The 17,855-nt window shown below is 38.9% G+C and overlaps 2 protein-coding genes across 8 annotated transcripts in view; one reads left to right on the top strand and one right to left on the bottom strand.

Annotated features, from left to right (window-relative positions):
• Positions 1-17,855, top strand: part of SGMS1 (sphingomyelin synthase 1) — a 324,408-nt gene that overhangs the window by 271,360 nt on the left and 35,193 nt on the right. For all 7 annotated transcript variants that reach the window (XM_012467580.2, XM_012467576.2, XM_012467581.2 and 4 more), the window contains one exon: positions 16,161-17,014. In XM_012467580.2, coding sequence (XP_012323003.2) covers positions 16,392-17,014 — 623 coding nt within the window. In that variant the 5' untranslated portion in view covers positions 16,161-16,391. The remainder of the gene's footprint in view (positions 1-16,160; positions 17,015-17,855) is intronic.
• Positions 468-1,495, bottom strand: LOC105727591 (heterogeneous nuclear ribonucleoprotein D-like). Its single transcript, XM_064373674.1, is given in 2 exon segments — positions 468-1,126; positions 1,128-1,495. Coding segments are annotated over 2 exon segments (903 nt in total). The 5' UTR covers positions 1,409-1,495; the 3' UTR covers positions 468-504.

The following is a 17,855-nucleotide window of genomic DNA, read 5'->3' on the forward strand; positions in this document are numbered from 1 at the left end:
CTTCTAGGTTGCTTTTTAATTATTTTCTTCTTGATTTTTCATCTTTTGTTTCACATCTGAGATTTTTTTTTCAACTTTTTCTGTTGTTTCTATTGTTCATATTGACTAGGAATTTACAGGAGTTCCCTCTTTAAAATTCTCTCTCTGTTTTTTGGTACCATCTTGTTCTTTTTTGACACTTTATATCTTTGAAAATGTTAGTAATAGTTTTTCTTTTTTTTTGCAATCACATAAGGAAGCATTTATTTGAAGTTTAACATGAAATCATACAAATAAAATGTGTATAAACAAATCCACATTGAGTCATAACACAAATAGCAAAGGACAAAGTAAAAACAAAGAAAACTAATTGGCAGCTATATACAGTTGGACACAATTGTGTCTTGTACACTAGAAAGTCTTTTACAAAATAATCATCTTAGATCAACAGAAGACCAATCTTCAGTGTCGTCCTGCAAGATGGGTTACTTTAACAACTCCTCCTGTTTTCTCCAATGTTCTCCTTTAGTATGGCTGATAATTGTTTTGGTGATTGCCACCCCCTCGAGATGCCTTGCCGTAAGTGCTCTGTTGACCACTGTAGTCTGCATATCCCTGTCCATATCCATAGTTCCCATAGTTATACCCAGTGTAATCATATCCGCCATAGCCACTATAGTTTTGATCACCACCATAGGCACTATTGTAATTTCCATATCCTTGATCATAATAGTTATTAAATCCTTGGTTCCAGTTTTGGCCCTGACCTCGGCCACGACCCCTCGTACCACCTCGTCCACCAGCTGCAGCACCTCTTCCACCTTTCTGTTGTTGCTGTTGCTGCCTGTATACCTCTTTGGGTTGTGCAACTTTGATTTCACACTTCCCAGAACCAATTTGATGGTATCTGCTTTCTAACAATTTTTTTACTGGCTTTTCATCGGTATATGTGATGAAACAAAATCCTCTTCTTTCATTTGTTTTTGTATCCATGGGAAGTTCAATGTTTTCAGTCTCTCCAAAGGCTCCAAAATATTCTTTAATTTGTTCTTCAGAAGTATCCGGGCTCAATCCACCTACAAAGACCTTTTTGGGAGGTTCTTTCCCTTTTAAAGCTTTGGCCCTTTTGGGGTCTATCAATTTGCCCCAGTTTGTGTTCTTTCAGTTCCAAAACCTTATCAACACTAGCAGCATCTTTGAAAAGCACAAATCCAAATCCTCTTGATCTCCCAGTGACTGGATCTGTTTTAATTGTGCAGTCTACAACTTCCCCAAATCGAGACAAATATTCAGTCAGATCTTTTTTGCTTGTATCCCAGCTCAAGCCTCCAATAAACATTTTACCATCATCCTGCTGATTCTTGCTCTCATTGATCTTGGATCCCTCTGCGAATTCCTCTATGTTGCTGTACTCGTTCATGTCCTCCATAGTGGCGGAGCTGTGGGCAGTGGGGTGCTGGCGCGAAGTCCGAGTCGCGGCAGCAGCGGCGGCGGAGCGTTGTATGGAGCTGGATTTAAAATGGCGGCGGAAGAGTAGTAATAGTTTTTCTTAGTCTGTTTTCCAAGTTCTTTCTGTTTGTTTGTTATCTTCCTCTCTGGCTTTTATATTTATTAGAGAGTTTCTTTAGCCATCTGGTGATTTTTTTTTTTTTTTTTTAGTTGCCCATTCATATTTTAAAGTAGGCACAAATAAAACTGTTTGGAAACTCTTTGCATAAAGTGAGCTTGTTTATCTGGTTTCTGTGTAAGATGATCAGTATCCTTAAGTCTTTTTTCTTAAAATCCTGGGTGTTTCTAGAAAAAAATTCATCTGATCATTCACTGAAAGTTATTCTGGGTGCCTAAGGAGGTAAAAGGTAAGGGCAGATCCTACTTAATCTTATCACAACTTTCACTTTCTCCCTTGTTTTTAGTAAGATAACCGTGCTTTCAACTGTGTTTGATGTCCCCTACTCTAGGAACTCTCCATTTCTCTTTTCCAGAGGATAAACTTCAATATTCCGTGGTGTGGGGGAGAGGCAGTTGCTCAGCTCGACAAAGTGAGAATCTAGAGGAACTTCTTAAGTGGTCTTTTAACTCTACTTTCACACCATTTCAAGGTACTTGATGCCACCAATTCCTCATACTTTTAAGGATATAGGAAGTATTTATTGTTAAACAAATCAGAGTACTTCTTTCCCCTTTGCTGGCTTAGGGCTCCTTGTTTTGGGCCCACCAGATCCATCACCACTAATTCATGTGCTTCCCAACTTCCGAAATTGTGTTGCTGTTTTCTCCTCTTACGTTCTCTTCGACTCTTTTGATTTCTTATTCCTTTTTAAAAAATCCTTTTACTACCATTTCAGAGGAGTTTTTGGAGACAATGAGATAGAATGATATGTTCAGCGAAATACCTTTTTGGAAATCTGATTCATCTTTCAATTAACTGGATTCAGTTTTCTGTGTCCCTTTTCACCCCCCAAAAGAGGATGTGGGTGCTAGGTTGTTGAGATCTTTGAGGCTTGACAAAACATGTCAATTATCTTTATATTTACATACTTTATACTTTTGCTGGTTTCACTTCCTCTTTTGACCTGCCTTTAACATTTTGCTCTCTCTTCTTTCCTCCTGTATTATCAGTGGGTCACAGGCCAGTGGAGAGAAACTAGGGTTTCTCTGTACCTGCTTTAAACACATCTGTCTTTAAAAAAAAAAAACAAATTCTTGTATTTTAATTGTGGTTTCAATTCTTTATCCCATAGTCTCTTCAAATCTGTTTTATATTCTCAAATTTATGGTTTGATAAACTTCCTCTTTGTCACACCTGCCAAATTTCCCTTATGGAGGATCATTTCCTTGTGTGATTTATAATTTTCAATAATTTGCTCATCCTTAGCAAAGATTACTTTTTCCATGGGAGTCCTGGGAACCATTGCTTAAAGAAGGGTCTTTAGGGAGCTATTTATATTTGTTTCTCTTTTATATTTACCTTAATTTCTTGGCTTGGAAATTTCACACTATGCAGATAGTGTAAATCTGGACTCCGTATCATTGTGTGCCAGTTTCATGGGTCCAGTTTTTCTCGTCTTAAAGAGATTCTGCTTTATTCCAGGGTCTAAGTTTCAGTCCTCTGCCCTGGCTGGGATCTTAAGTCCCCAGCCCCTAGCAGCTACAGTCAAAATCTGATATCCTTCTGGAGTATGTGTTAACATGTATCTTTTCTGTTCTGAGTTTGAGATTATTCTTCTTTTGATACATGAGAAATTCATTTTATTTTGAAACTGATTATAGTATTAAAATTTCAGCAGTTATATTTTATGTATATTTTTATATGCTTGATGTATAAAGGAGATATGCATCACTGGGTCTGTGTTCTTGGAACCATAAGTCATCTCCGTTGTATTCTCATTTATTCATATATTCAAGAAACATCTATTAAATGTGTCCTATACATTAGGCTCTACAGATTCCAAAGCAAATGAAAGAATAAAGGAAAGTATAAGGTAGGAAGAATATTCCAGGCAGAAGGAACAGCTTTCAAGGTATGGAATGACTGGTTTGTGTGGGAATCCGCTGGAATACTTGGGTATGGGTATAATACAAGCCGAGAGCTTGAAGGGCAAGGCTGAAAAGTACAGGTAAATAAATGTATCATGGAAGTCCTTGGAGCTAAGTCAAGACATCTGAACATCATCTTGAGAGCTGTGGGGAGCTTAAGCCTCAAGCGAAGAGATCAGATTATATACTAGATGTCAGCAGTGTGGCAGAGGGTTGCATTTGAGCCAGGCTGGAGGCAGAAACTATAGCAGAAGCAAATGGGAATGGGGAAAAGGGAGTAGATTTGCGAGAGCCCTCAAGATAGGATCTCCAGGAATTAATAATTAAATATAAAGAATGAGAGAGCAAGTGAAGTTGCAAGCCCATGAGCCAGATTCAGCTTGCATGTTTTTTGTTTATTTTTGCTCCTTAAAAAATTGAACTTTAACTGCACCAGGTATGACTTTCCCTATCCTGTTTGCCACAGTCCTTACCATTGCACACGTTCTACGACCCAGGTTGATTTAATGTGCCTGGGTTCTGATGGGTATGTGAACTTGAGAGCCTGATGGAATGACTTCCTTGGGGCAACCTTTTTAGTTTATGCTTGCTTAATCCTGGGGGTGAGAGGAGAGACAGGGATGAAGAGGGATCAAGGAATAGTGGAGCAGGGTGACCTTGTTTCTCTGCTCTGACACTGGCTCTGCCACCTCCCCAACCTCCAGTTACCACCCCCACCCCAACCCCATTGTCAGCTCCTGACTGACCACTGTTGGATTTTCTGTAGGAAAGGGAAGAAAAGAAGAAGGATATGAACTTTTTCTCCCATAGATGCTTTGAAAAACTCATGCCGTTATGCCCCTACTAAATTCTGTGTCAGATTTCTGATCTTTCTTGCTGCCAAAAGAATGCAGGATTATTTTTACTCTATAAATGAGTAAACAGAGGTAGTTTTAGTAAGCTGGGCACTGCGGATATGCTTTAGAATATGACATCAATGATTCTTAAAAAGCAGAGAATAGTAAAGCATGGCCTCACTCTTTTTCTAAACCATCTGACTTTTTACAGTCTTAACTTTTTTGATGGATTCCAAGGAACATGCAATATTTTTATTCCAGTTAAATGAGGAGCAAATAAGAAGGATTTTAACTCTCATTTTGAAAAAGAATAGGAAGAAAGGAAAGGAACTGAGTGTTGTGTGATAGAAATAGAAAGCCTGTGTTAGACTTTCCCAGGCTTCCCAGGGCAGATGAGATCAGTACTGTGTACATCAGCTCATGTGAGAGCTAATGGAATTTGGAAACACTGATTAGGTCCTATGTTCTTGAGTACTGCTACAGTGAATCCATGTCCAAGTTCTATGAATTAACTAGGCAAATATTAAAGTAGTCCTGTTGGTTCAGACTCAGAGGGGCAGTTAATCAGTTGAGTGGGAGTAGATTATCTTCCAGGTTTTTGGTAATTTAGTACTAAGAATGAAATCCCATGGGAAAAAACAATAGTAATTAGTTGTCAGTGGAGCTATGATATTAGTTTTTATTGTAATAATAACAGGCAGAGTCTTTGTGTAGGTTTTTTTGTTTTGCAGCAGCCTGAGTGGATGGATATTGAAGGAAATCTAGATGATAGAACAATTGTAGAACTAATAGCTTATTGTTTTCTCTCTGAAATGATGGGAAATATCTGAGACTGGAGTTGCTTTATGCACTTGGATTCAGATTTCAGTTTCATCTTTTTTAGTGGTTTGGCTTGTATGCCTGGACCATTATGTCTTGGGAATATGAAGAATTTGGGAACCTAATTATAGACAGAAAGCCAAGATTCCAATTATTTAGAGAAATCTGCAGGCTCATTTTATATTTTTTAAGAAAGCTAGTATAGGAAACATGTATTTTTAAGTTTACAATGCAGCCTACATGTTTAAAAACATAGAGTATGTTTGGGGGAAAAAACCCTTTTCCCTTCTAAATGCAAGTAATGTATGTTTATCAGAGAAATTAGAAAACACTGAAAAAAAGTGAAGCAGATATTTATTTCATAATTCTGTTACCCAGAGGTAAGGATTAAGAAGTTAATATATACCTTCTAGACTTTTTTCCCCTATGGATATTTGTAATATGTGTTTACAAAAGTACTACATTTTGTTTGTAACCTGTTTATTTGTGACAAAGCTATAAATATATATCACTATAGATACGGAAATACAATACAGTCTGGTGGAGGCTTGGTATTCTGTTGTACAATATATTTAATCAATTCCCACTCTATAACTTTTAGATTTTTTCTAATTTTTTGCCATAATAAGTGATTGGATTTCCTGATCACTAAATATTTACACATATTCTGTCCCAAAATGACTCAAATGGAGGCTTAGGGAAGGGGAGGCAGAATTAGCTGATGTTACTGGTGACAGAACTCTCCATGAAATGTATAAAACAGTGTTATATTTCATATCCTCAGTAAACAACAATAGAACCATGATTTATGGTATACAGTAGACATGGCTGATTTATTCTCACTGTGTCATATCTGTTTTGTCTCCCAAAATTCTCTCTTTTCCTCTGAAACGTTGAGGGCTACTATGATGGAACGGGTCATTTTGGGAGAGGTGGGGGAAAGAGGGGAAACTATCAATTGCATAAGTTATAGGGCAGCTGCTGAGAAAAATGTGGTAAAATCTAACTATTAAACATTATTGAATAATTTTTTTATTTATTAAATAATGTTTAATATTTGATGGAGGAGACCGAAAGATGTCATTAAGTAAGGCTCTTCGAACAAGCCAAAGTGGACAAAAAGGCAAAATAATTACATTCCAGCAAGTCTTTCTTCTTATATCTTAGCAATGTAGGTCAGCACACACTTAGTTCAAGGGGCCATTTCTTAGGGGATGATTTTATTTGCTAACCAGAGTTGGACTATGGAATTGTGAGCACCACATGTAATAGCAATTTAAAATAAGGACCAATTTAAAGGTTAAGGCATCAAAAGTATCTTCTAAAATTTTTGCCTGGTAGACTGAAATAAATAGGTAGGTCCTTCAAGTGAAACTATGTGGCTATTACTCTAACCATTTTTGTTCTTCAACTCTATCATTTTGTGAACTCTTCCTGTTTAACTCTTCAAATGCTAAATAACAAATCTATAGCTTATTAGATTGCTTTGGAGAAAAGCATTCAAAAGCTATCCAAATTGAATTAGAGAAGAATTGAACACCTAACTCATGAGTATTTCAGTAGGCTACATTGCCTTAAAAGATCTGTTAGGTTACTATTTACTTTTATTTTCTGAGACAAAGTCTTGCTCTGTTGCCCAGGCTGGAGGCTGGAGTGCATTGACATGATCTCGGCTCACTGCAGTCTCTGCCTCCTGGGTTCAAGCAATTCTCATGCCTCAGCCTTCTGAGTAACTGGGATTACAGGCATGAGCCACCACACCCAGCTAATTTTTTTATTTTTAGGAGACACAGGTTTTGCCCAGGCTGGTCTCAAACTCCTGGCCTTAAGTGATGTGCCTGCCTCAGCCTCCCAAAATGCTGGGATTACAGGTGTGAGCCACTGTACCTGTTCAAGTTTTTATTTAACAAAAAGTTCTAGAAGATATAAAAACTTTTCTCTGAAATTGAAGCATTTACAAAGAAGCACTTAGTCTTTTTCACAATAAAGTAATATCAATTCTTGATTTGTATTGCTCTTTAACAAGGTAAACCACATGTAGTTTTGTGTCACAAAGTTTGAGCTATATGCTACATGCCCACCAAATTTTGATCTTGCTTTAAGTTAACTATAAGCTATCAAAGTAAAATCATTTATATACTCCATGTTACTTTTGCTTTTGTTTTTATTATTAAATATATTTAATTTTTGTTACATTTTAAAAGTAGAGATGCGGTCTCGCCATGTTGCCCAGACTGTCCTCTAACTGTATTGTTTTCTAAAGCGCTGTCAGGTACAAGCAAATTCCCGTAACAAATGGAATAAGTGGATGGAATAAATAATTCCATACTAGGAAACTGAGGCACTGGAGTTGGAGTACAGGTTACTGCTAGAGCAAGCGTTAGAATATTTAGATTTTCTGAGCATGCTCCAGGTCTAGTTGTGAGGTACATTTGGTGGTATTCTGATTCTTGAAAACTTGCGTTCAGTGTATAATTTGCATGGTAAATTGTTAACACTGTCTTGTTCGAGAGAATGCCAGATAACAAGATAGTATAATAGAGTTTTTTTGTGAATAAAGATAAAATATTTGTAAATAATTTATTTACTAATTTTGGTTAGTACTTTTACTTTTCTATTTTAAAGACCTGCTTGACTTTGATAATTAACTATACATAATTTTTACCATGTGATGGCATATTATCTGTTGATTTTTATAATATTAAAGTCTAAAATGTTTATTTTAAGAATTGGAGCCAAATTGAATTTAGCAGATTTCTTTTTTTACTAAGTTGAGGTTAAATATAAAATCTTGGTAAGCTTAGAATCTATAATGAACATGTGCTGTTTTTCTCTCCTTTTATTCTAAAGAACACCATTATAATTTTAAGAAACTTTTTAGACCACTCTTGATACAAACTTAGATATGCGAGGCCATTTAATATTTTTCAGTGGGAGAGCCCTGAAAATCATTTTGGGTCTTGGTCTAGCCCCAAGGGCAACTCTGCTATGTGTGAGATTTTAGACAAATCACAATCTCACTGCACTTTACTTATCTCTAAAACTTACATATGAACTAAGTATTTCTGTGCTGCTTCTGTCTCTCAAATTTTGTGTTATTTTGGGGTAAAGAATTTGTGCATATTTTTTCTCTTATATTATTCTTCCCAGTTCTGAAAAATGTCTAGTAATTTGGACTCTATGTTATTTTTTAGCATTCTCCCAATAATGGATTCAGCATGGCCTTCTGGGTGATGGTGGCAGTTGTTCTCTGAGCCCAGGTTAACATACATACAGTCTTCTGAGTCTAGATGTGATGTTTTATCTTCCTTTTTTCAAAAACACCACAGTGTGTGAATTCAGGGAAAAGTAACTCAACTCTCCCTATACATCTGGGCTCTCGGTTCTCTGAGTAAGTCCCCACCTTTTAGCAGTGACCTTTGAAGTACTAAATAGCTGTCCAACAGTTCACTTCCATAGCAGTGAGCTTTTCCTCCTTTTGTACAATTGCAGCATCAGTTGCAGGAAAATTTATTTTCCCTTTATTTCAAGTTTCAAGGCTTGCTTAAGAAAATAAAAGTTTATTTTCTCTTGAAATTTCAAAGGCTGACTTTACTCATGTGTGTTGGAACGATTGGGCTTTAAAAATGTCATTTGGAAACGGTAGCTTCAGTATATATTCATGAAGTATCACTGTGGACCCAGTTGGGCAATAGAAAAGAAGTGTAGGATGTTACAAGAAGACCAAGATATACTTCCTGGAGTAATTAGTAGCTTTTATTCCTTTTACATGATTGAATCCTCACAGCAGTAGCAGCCTGTCTGAAGGGAGGTATATTAGTCCATTTTCATGCTACTGGTAAAAGATATACCCGAGCCTGGAAAGAAAAAGAGATTTAATTGGACTTACACCTTCTCATGGCTGGGGAGTCCTCAGAATCATGGCAGGAGGCAAAGGCACTTCTTACATGGCGGCGGCAAGAGAAAAATGAGGAAGCAAAAGTGGAAACCCCTGATAAACCCATCAGATCTCATGAGATTTATTCACTACCGTGAGAGCAGTATGGAGGAAACCACCCCCATGATTTAAATTATGTCACACTGAGTCCCTCTCACAAGACATGGGAATTATGGGAATATAATTCACAATGAGATTTGGGTGAAGACACAGAGCCAAACCATATCAGTTTACCCCTGGGTCTCCCAAATCTCATGTCCTCACATTTTAAAACCACTCATGCCTTCCCAACAATTCCCCAAAGTCTTAACTCATTTCAGCATTAACCCGAAAGTTCACAGTGCAAAGTCTAATCTGAGAAAAGGCAAGTGCCTTCCTCCTATGAGTCCAAAGTCTGATCTGAGAAAAGGCAAGTGCCTTCCTCCCATGAGCCTGTAAAATCAAAAGCAATCTAGTTACTTCCTAGATGCAATGGGGGTACAGGTATAGGGTAAATACAGCAATTCCAAATGGGAGAAATTGGCCAAAACGAAGGGATTACAGATCCCATGCAAGTCCAGACTCCAGTGGGGCAGTCAAATATTAAAGCTCCAAAATGGTCTCCTTTGACTCCAGATCTCACATCTCGGTTACAGTGATGCAAGAGGTGGGTTCCCATGGTCTTCAGTAGCTCCACCCCTGTGGCTTTGCAGGGTACAGCCTCCCTCCCAGCTGATTTCATGGGCTGGCATTGAGTGTCTGCGGTTTTTCCACGTGCATGGTGCACACTGTCAGTGGATCTACCATTCTGGGATCTGGAGGACGGTGGCCCTCTTCTCACAGCTCCACTAGGCAGTGCCCCAGTAGGGACTCTCTGTCAGGGCTCTGACCCTGCATTTCCCTTCTGCACTGCCCTAGCAGAGGTTCTCCATGAGGGCCCTGCCCCTACAGCAAACTTTTGCCTGGGCATCCAGGCATTTCCATACATCTTCTGAAATCTAGGTGGAGGTTCCCAAACCTCAATTCTTGACTTCTGTGCATCTGCAGACTCAATACCATATAGAAACTGCCAAGGCTTGGGGCTTGCACCCTCTGAAGCCACTGCCTGAGTTGTACATTGGACCCTTTCAACCATCACTAGAGTGGCTGGGACACAGGATACCAAGTCCCTAGGCTGCACATGGTACTGGGACCCTGGACCCAGCCCATGAAACCACCTTTTCCTCCTGGGCCTATGATAGGAGGGGCTGCCGTGAAGACCTCTGACATGGCCTGGAGATATTTTCCCCATGGTCTTGGGGATTAACATTAAATTCCTTGCTACTTATGAAAAATTTCTGCAGCCAACTTGAATTTCTCCCCAGAAAATGTTTTTCTTTTCTGTCACATAGGCTGTAAATTTTCCAAACTTTTATGCTTTGCTTCTCTTATAAAATTGAATGTCTTTAACAGCACCCAGATCACATCTTAAATGCTTTGTTGCTTAGAAATTTTTCCACCAGATACCCTAAATCATCTCTCCCAAGTTCAGAGTTCCACAAATCTCTAGGGCAGGGGCAAAATGCTGCCAGTCTGGTTGTTAAAACATAACAAGAGCCACCTTTCCTCCAGTGCCCAACAAGTTCCTCATCTCCAACTGAGACCACCTCAGCCTGGACCTTAATGTTCATATCACTATCTGCATTTTGGGAAAAGCCATTCAACAAGTCTCTAGGAAGTTCCAAACCTTCCCTGTCTTCTTCTAACCCCTCTGAACTGTTCCAGCCTCTGCCTATTACCTAGTTCCAAAGTTGCTTCCACATTTTCAGGTATCTTTTCAGGAACATCCCACTCTATTGGTACAAATTTACTATATTAGTCAGCTTTCATGCTGTTGATAAAGACATACCCAAGACTGAGAAGAAAAAGAGTTTTAATTGGACTTACACCTCCACATGGCTGGGGAGGCCTCAGAATCATGGCTGGTGGTGACAGGCACTTCTGACATGGTGGTGACAAGAGAAAATGAGGGGGAAGCAAAAGCAGAAACCCCTGATAGACCCATCAGATCTCGTGAGGCTTATTCACTACCATGAGAACAGTTTGGGGAAACCACCCCTGTGATTCAAATTATCTCCCACTGGGTCTCTCACACAACACATGAGGAGAATGGGAATTATGGGAATACAATTCAAAATGATATTTGGGTGGGGACACGGAGCCAAACCGTATCAGTAGATAAGGTAGTTGTTATCTCAGTTTCCCAGAGGAAATTGAGACTTGAAAAGGCTAAAGGACTTTGTCAAGAAGGGAAGTAGCTGGATAGACTCTCAAATGCTGGCTCCCTGGCCCACTTGGCTAATACTCCTTCTACCATACCATGCACATAAGACCATTAAATTGTATTGTGTACCATAGATACTCATGGTTTAGGAATTCAGGGAGGAGAAAAGGATTATGAAGTGGAGTAGACAGCTAAGGCTTTACAGAGAAGGACTTTAAAGACTAAGGGAAGAATCTGAACTTTTTGATAAATACATAGAGAATTCTAAGTTATGAGGAAGCACAGGTGCTATTTTAAGGAAGGAATAATTTTGTTGTTCCAGTTTGTTAATAGAAGCCATTGTCTCGCTGTCTCAAAGAGGCCTTGATGGGCTCATCTTTGCAAGATTCCAGTTCCTTTGTTAGATGTGTGTTTACCATGCTTATACAGCCAGATGGATACTTGATGGCTCATTATTAAATTGGCTTCTAGCATTTAATTTTTTCCTGTTTTAAAGTTGATTGTCTATATATCTGTTTTGGTACCAGTACCATACTGTTTTGGTTACTGTAGCCTTGTAGTATAGTTTGAAGTCAGGTAGTGTGATACCTCCAGCTTTGTTTTTTTGCTTAGGATTGTCTTGGCTATACAGACTCTTTATTTGATTCCATATAAAATTTAAAGTGGTTTTTTCCTAATTTTGTGAAGAAAGTCAGTGGTAGCTTGATGGGAATAGCATTAAATCTATAAATTATTTTGGGCAGCATGGTCATTTTCATGATATTGATTCTTCCTATCCATGAGCATGGATTTTTTTTTTCATTTGTTTGTGTCCTCTCTTATTTCCTTGAGCAGTGGTTTATAGCTCTCTTTCAAGAGGTCCTTCACATCCCTTTTAAGCTGTGTTCCTAGGTATTTCATTTTCTTTGTAGTGATTGTGAATGGGAGTTCACTCATGATTGGGCTTTCTGCCTATTATTGGTGTATAGGAATGCTTGTGATTTTTGCACATTGATTTTGTATCTTGACATTTCACTGAAGTTGCTTATCACCTTAAGGAGATTTTGGGCTGAGACTATGGGGTTTTCTAAATATATAATCATGTCATCTATAAACAGAGATAATTTGCCTTCCATTCTTCCTATTTGAATACCCTTTATTTCTTTCTCTTGCCTGATTGCCCTGACCAGAACTTCCGATACTGTGTTGAATAGGAGTGGTGATAGAGGGCAGTCTTGTCTTTTGCTGATTTTCAATGGGAATGCTTCCAGCATTTGCCCATTCAGTATGATATTGACTGTGGGTCTCTCATAAATAGCAGGTACATGAGTGAAGCTGGAAACCATCATCCTCAGCAAACTAACATAGGAACAGAAAACCAAACACTGCATGTTCTCACTCATAAGTGGGAGTTGGACACAGGGAGGGGAACATCACAAACAGGGGCCTGTCAGGGGGTGGGGGAAAAGGGGAAGGAGAGCATTAGGACAAATACCTAGTGCATGAGAGGCTCAAAACATAGATGATGGGTTGATAGGTGCAGCAAACCACCATGGCACATGTATACCTAGGTAACCTGCATGTTCAGCACATGTATCCCAGAACTTAAAGTAAAATAACAAATAAACAAATAAAAATTTTTTTTAAAAGTTGATTATCTCTTGAGAGGATATTTTGTGATTCTTCCTCCCATCAGAGAGAACTGAAATAACACTTTGGCCTCTGTCTGGTCTCTGTGGTTCTCAGGGAGTTTTCTGTCCTGGCTGACTTCCTGTGCTGGGCAAGGGGGAAACAAAACACCTAGGTGAAAAGCCTGTGTTCATCTCCCTTGGGCCTGAATACTCCACTGAGCATATGTCTTTAGAGTTCTTACAGTCACTTCAAGATGTTGAAGGTTCCTTTGGCTGTTTTCCTAACTCTGCTGAAGAGTGTTTGAGGCGAGGCCTTGGGTCTGAAGCCAAGGAGGTCTCCTTTTCTTCCCGGCCTTCCGCCAGAACTCAGAACTCCCATTTGGTATGCATATGTTCTCGACACTCTCTGGGTAGTACTTGTGGCAATTGAAGTTCCTTTACCGTGGTTTTAAGTGGTCAGAGATACACTTTGGTTTTACATTTCTCTGGAGAATGCCCATCTTATTCTCCTTGCCCATCCAATTTGTTTTACAGCCATTTTCATTCTCAATTGTGTTTTCAGCAAGTTTATTTCCCATTAAGTCATCTACATGTTACTAGGTCTAAAGAATGTTTTAGAAGATACTCAACAGACATTGATTGAGCACCTTCTGAGCCCCGGGCACGTGAGATATATGGGTGCTTCACACTGCAGCTCTCCACAGTCAGTCACTGGCTCTTGGAGTTGGTGGAGGGTGGCTAGCCAGACACAGTCACAGAAAGGTGTGACAAGGAAAGTGCACAGCACTATGGAAGCACACACAAACACCTAGTTTGTTTGCAAAGTCTGGAAAATCTTTAAAAGCTATTACTGCCATTTGATTGATTGTTATATGGGCTGGAAAACTGGGAGTGGACTCTTAGAGTAAGATTGGGACTCCCAGAGTAAGATGGGATTCTTTCTAGAGTAGATTTTGGCCAGCTCAAGCAACATAGTGAGACCCCATCTCTACAAAACATTTAAAAAATTAGCTGGATACAGTGGCATGCACCTGTGGTCCCAGCTTCTTCGGAGACGAAGTTGGAAGAATCACTTGAGCCCAGGAGATAGAGGTTGCAGTGAGCCATAATTGCACCACAGCACTCCAGCCTGATCGATAGAGTAAGACCGTGTCTCCCCTTGACAAGGATTTTGGGATTCAGTAGAGATGAGTCCTATAGGAAAAGGGACAAGGAGTAGGACAGCCTTGATGAAGTCAATTTGAGAAATCCTGGTGAATAGTTCCTTTATTGTAGGATTTCCTGGAGATTTTAACATCCTAATGCATACTGCTGTCCTCAGGAGAGATTACAGTATGCATTCCTAGGCTTATTTGGCTATATATTTTGTTTTAAGGCTTGGAAGATTTTATCAGATTATTATTTCACAAAAACATATTCAGGGAAACAGCATTTCAAGCTCTTAAATTTCCAGATCTTTGCAACAGTCATCATTTGAGAAAAAAAATCAGCCCACTGGTAGATAGGGTTTTTTTCATAGTGAGATATAGTGGACAGTGGCTACTGGATATGATAGATAATTTGAGAAAGAAAACAGGATATGAGTACTTACAGACTCATTTGAAAATCACTGCTTTTGGAGCTAGGTTATGTTTCATGAACTTTCACATATGATTTTTTAGTTAAATATTGACAACAACCCTGTGAAGGAAATACTTGATTATCATTATCTTCATTTTAGAGGTGACTAAGCTGAAGCTCACATAATGGATTATGTATGGGAGATGCTGAGAGTTGAACTGTGGTCTGTCTTTTGCCAAGGGCCACATTTCATTGGCCATTATTATGCTTTGTTAAGGAGTTAGGTCTTTTATTTTTAACTTTTCTTGTTTTTTATTTTGTATGATTGTTTTAAAAGTAATATATACTTATTAAAGAAAAATAGGTGGGAGAAAAGTAGAAAATACCTGCAGAACTATCATCAAGTATAACTCCAGTTAATATGTGATATATTTCTTTCCAGTTGTTTTATGCAATATTATGTAAGTTGAGCATCGCTTATCCAAAATGATTGGGCCCAGAAGTGTTTCAGATTTCAATCTTGGGGGCATCTTGGAATATTTACAGAATACACTCTGTTGAGCATGGATCCATAAGTCTGAAATGCTCCAATGAGCATTTTCTTTGAGTATCATGTTGGTGCTTAAAAAGTTTAGGATTTTGGAGCATTTTGGATTTTGAATTTTTGCATTAGGGATTTTCAACCTATGTACAGTAGCTATAGTTATAGTTATATATATGTTATAAATATTATACATATTATGTATGTTTCTATTTATGCATAAATTTATAAAATTTTGAATCCTACTTTAGAATCTTCCTTACAGATATGCCTTTGGCTATTTTCACATAAGTAGTCAGATATTTTAATAAGTAAATCCACTGAACTAGAAATCAGAAACTTGTAACACCTCTATGCAGACTGCCATTTGGCCATGGGCAAGTTTCTTGACATTTCTAGAACTCTGATTCTTCATTTATAAATGAAGGAGTTAGATCAGATCCTTAATTTTTAAACCGTGGGGTCCCACAGAACCTGAGAGGGGCTGAGATTAAGAAAGATCAACAGAGCAGTCAGGACCTTGGCCCTTTACCTGTGCTTCAACCCAAGCAGCGGCATTTGTAGATCTTTTATATATTTGGGACCTAAGCACATTTGGAAAAGGGGATTCACTGATTTTTTTTTTTTTTGAAAAAAGAATATAGAAGTATTGAGCCAGATGATCTTGAAGCTCAGCAATTCTATGAGTTGCTGTATATTATGTACATTTTTAAACACTCTTCACGAGATAGAGTAAACAAATACGTTTTATTCTTTTATATTGTCTCAGGAAGCATGTAAGGACAAAGAGAATACTTGGTCTCTTGACCAGGTTGAAAAGTGTCCAAAGCACTCTTAAATTGCTTCTTAGGAAACAGATCATTGGAAATTCTATAAAACATGTCTCCTTTGACAACATCTATCTTCAGATCCAAGTTAATGCTGTGTCACAGAAGACCAATAACCAGGGAATCAGTGGTACCTGAAACTAATACATGTTTGAAAACTATTGAGTTTACCAATAACTGGTTTTCCACTTTCCTTATGCATATAAGGCTTTGCATTTTGAGGGGGGTAATTTAGAAGTACAGTATCTTCACGTTTTCTCTTGCTTTCACAGAAGGAAGAATCCTGCTCAGAAATGAGGTGAATTAATGCTCAGGCGCTCGGGAACCCTGGACAGCTACATGAGGTGTTTAAAAACTGCCCTGACCATCTTGCCAAACAAGTCTCTGCTCATGAAGCCCCACAGGATGAACGAGCCAAGGCAGGACAGTGTCCTGCCCTGTTGGAACAGTGACTGCTGACCTGCCAAGAGTGAGCTGGGGACTGCCTGCTGTCTGCCAGTACAATGAAGGAAGTGGTTTATTGGTCACCCAAGAAGGTGGCAGACTGGCTGCTGGAGAATGCTATGCCAGAATACTGTGAGCCTCTGGAGCATTTCACAGGCCAGGACTTGATCAACCTAACCCAAGAGGATTTCAAAAAAGCCCCCTTGTGCCGAGTTTCCTCCGACAATGGGCAGCGGCTCTTGGACATGATAGAAACTCTGAAAATGGAGCACCATTTGGAAGCACACAAGAACGGCCACGCCAATGGTCACCTCAACATTGGCGTAGACATCCCCACCCCCGATGGCAGCTTCAGCATCAAGATTAAACCCAATGGGATGCCAAATGGGTATAGGAAAGAGATGATAAAAATCCCCATGCCAGAACTGGAGCGCTCCCAGTACCCCATGGAGTGGGGCAAGACTTTTCTGGCCTTTCTTTACGCACTTTCCTGTTTTGTTCTCACCACAGTGATGATCTCGGTCGTCCATGAACGAGTACCTCCTAAGGAGGTGCAGCCTCCACTACCGGACACGTTTTTTGACCATTTTAACCGGGTGCAGTGGGCCTTTTCTATTTGTGAAATTAATGGCATGATCCTTGTAGGACTCTGGTTAATTCAGTGGCTGCTCTTAAAATACAAGTAAGTCAAGTAAAAGATCTAAGATTCGATAATTATGGGATTTGCACTCCAAACATCTAATTATTATTTAGAAATGAAATTTATCAACTTGTTGGAATCAAAGCATACTAATTTTTGTTTCTTTTTTAACCATGTACCCTGTTGGACTAACTTACTGTCTGGAAGCTTTAAAAGAAAATGCTGTTTGGTTGCCTGTTTTATACAAGATTCATATAGAATGATGAATAAGACTATTAGAAATGATGTTCTATTTTCACTTAATGAGAAAGGAAACTCTCAGACATCTTCAGACAGACAGTACAGGCTATTGAACAACAGATAAACCACCTAGTGTTGGTTGGTGTTATTAACTCATTAAATAAATTAACAGTTAGCCTAAGCACTATAAATTGGCTGCATAGCACACAGAATCAGACATCTGGAACCTTAGCAATATGTGTTTAAAGATGTTTCACACAGAATTCAGAACAGCTGTTCCAGAGTGGCTTGGATTGTTGGGAAAACAATACCCTCAGGATATGACTTTGGGTAGGTGGGATGTGGATGGACCTGAATGGATTCCCACCTTCTACTACTCCTACTTAAAGCAATATGTGACTGTTCCATTCAAGTTTTTCAGGGTTTTAAGTAGGCAACTCCCATTTATATTCAGGTGGATCCAAGCTGGCTTTTACATCTGAAGCTCTAAACTCAGCATGGACCCCCTCAGACAGGCTGTTTACTTGGGTTGCCTATATTGTCCCTTCACTGATGTTTGGTTTTCCCCTTAGTTAAGGGAACACCTTATGGTTTCCATGAATGAGGGTTGGAAATTGGTTTGTTAAAGAGCTGAGTTTCTCTC

The sequence above is a fragment of the Aotus nancymaae genome, unplaced genomic scaffold (genome assembly GCF_030222135.1).
Source record: "Aotus nancymaae isolate 86718 unplaced genomic scaffold, 86718_ANA_hifiasm-v0.15.2.pri h1tg000010l, whole genome shotgun sequence".
NCBI classification, from domain to species: domain Eukaryota; kingdom Metazoa; phylum Chordata; class Mammalia; order Primates; family Aotidae; genus Aotus; species Aotus nancymaae.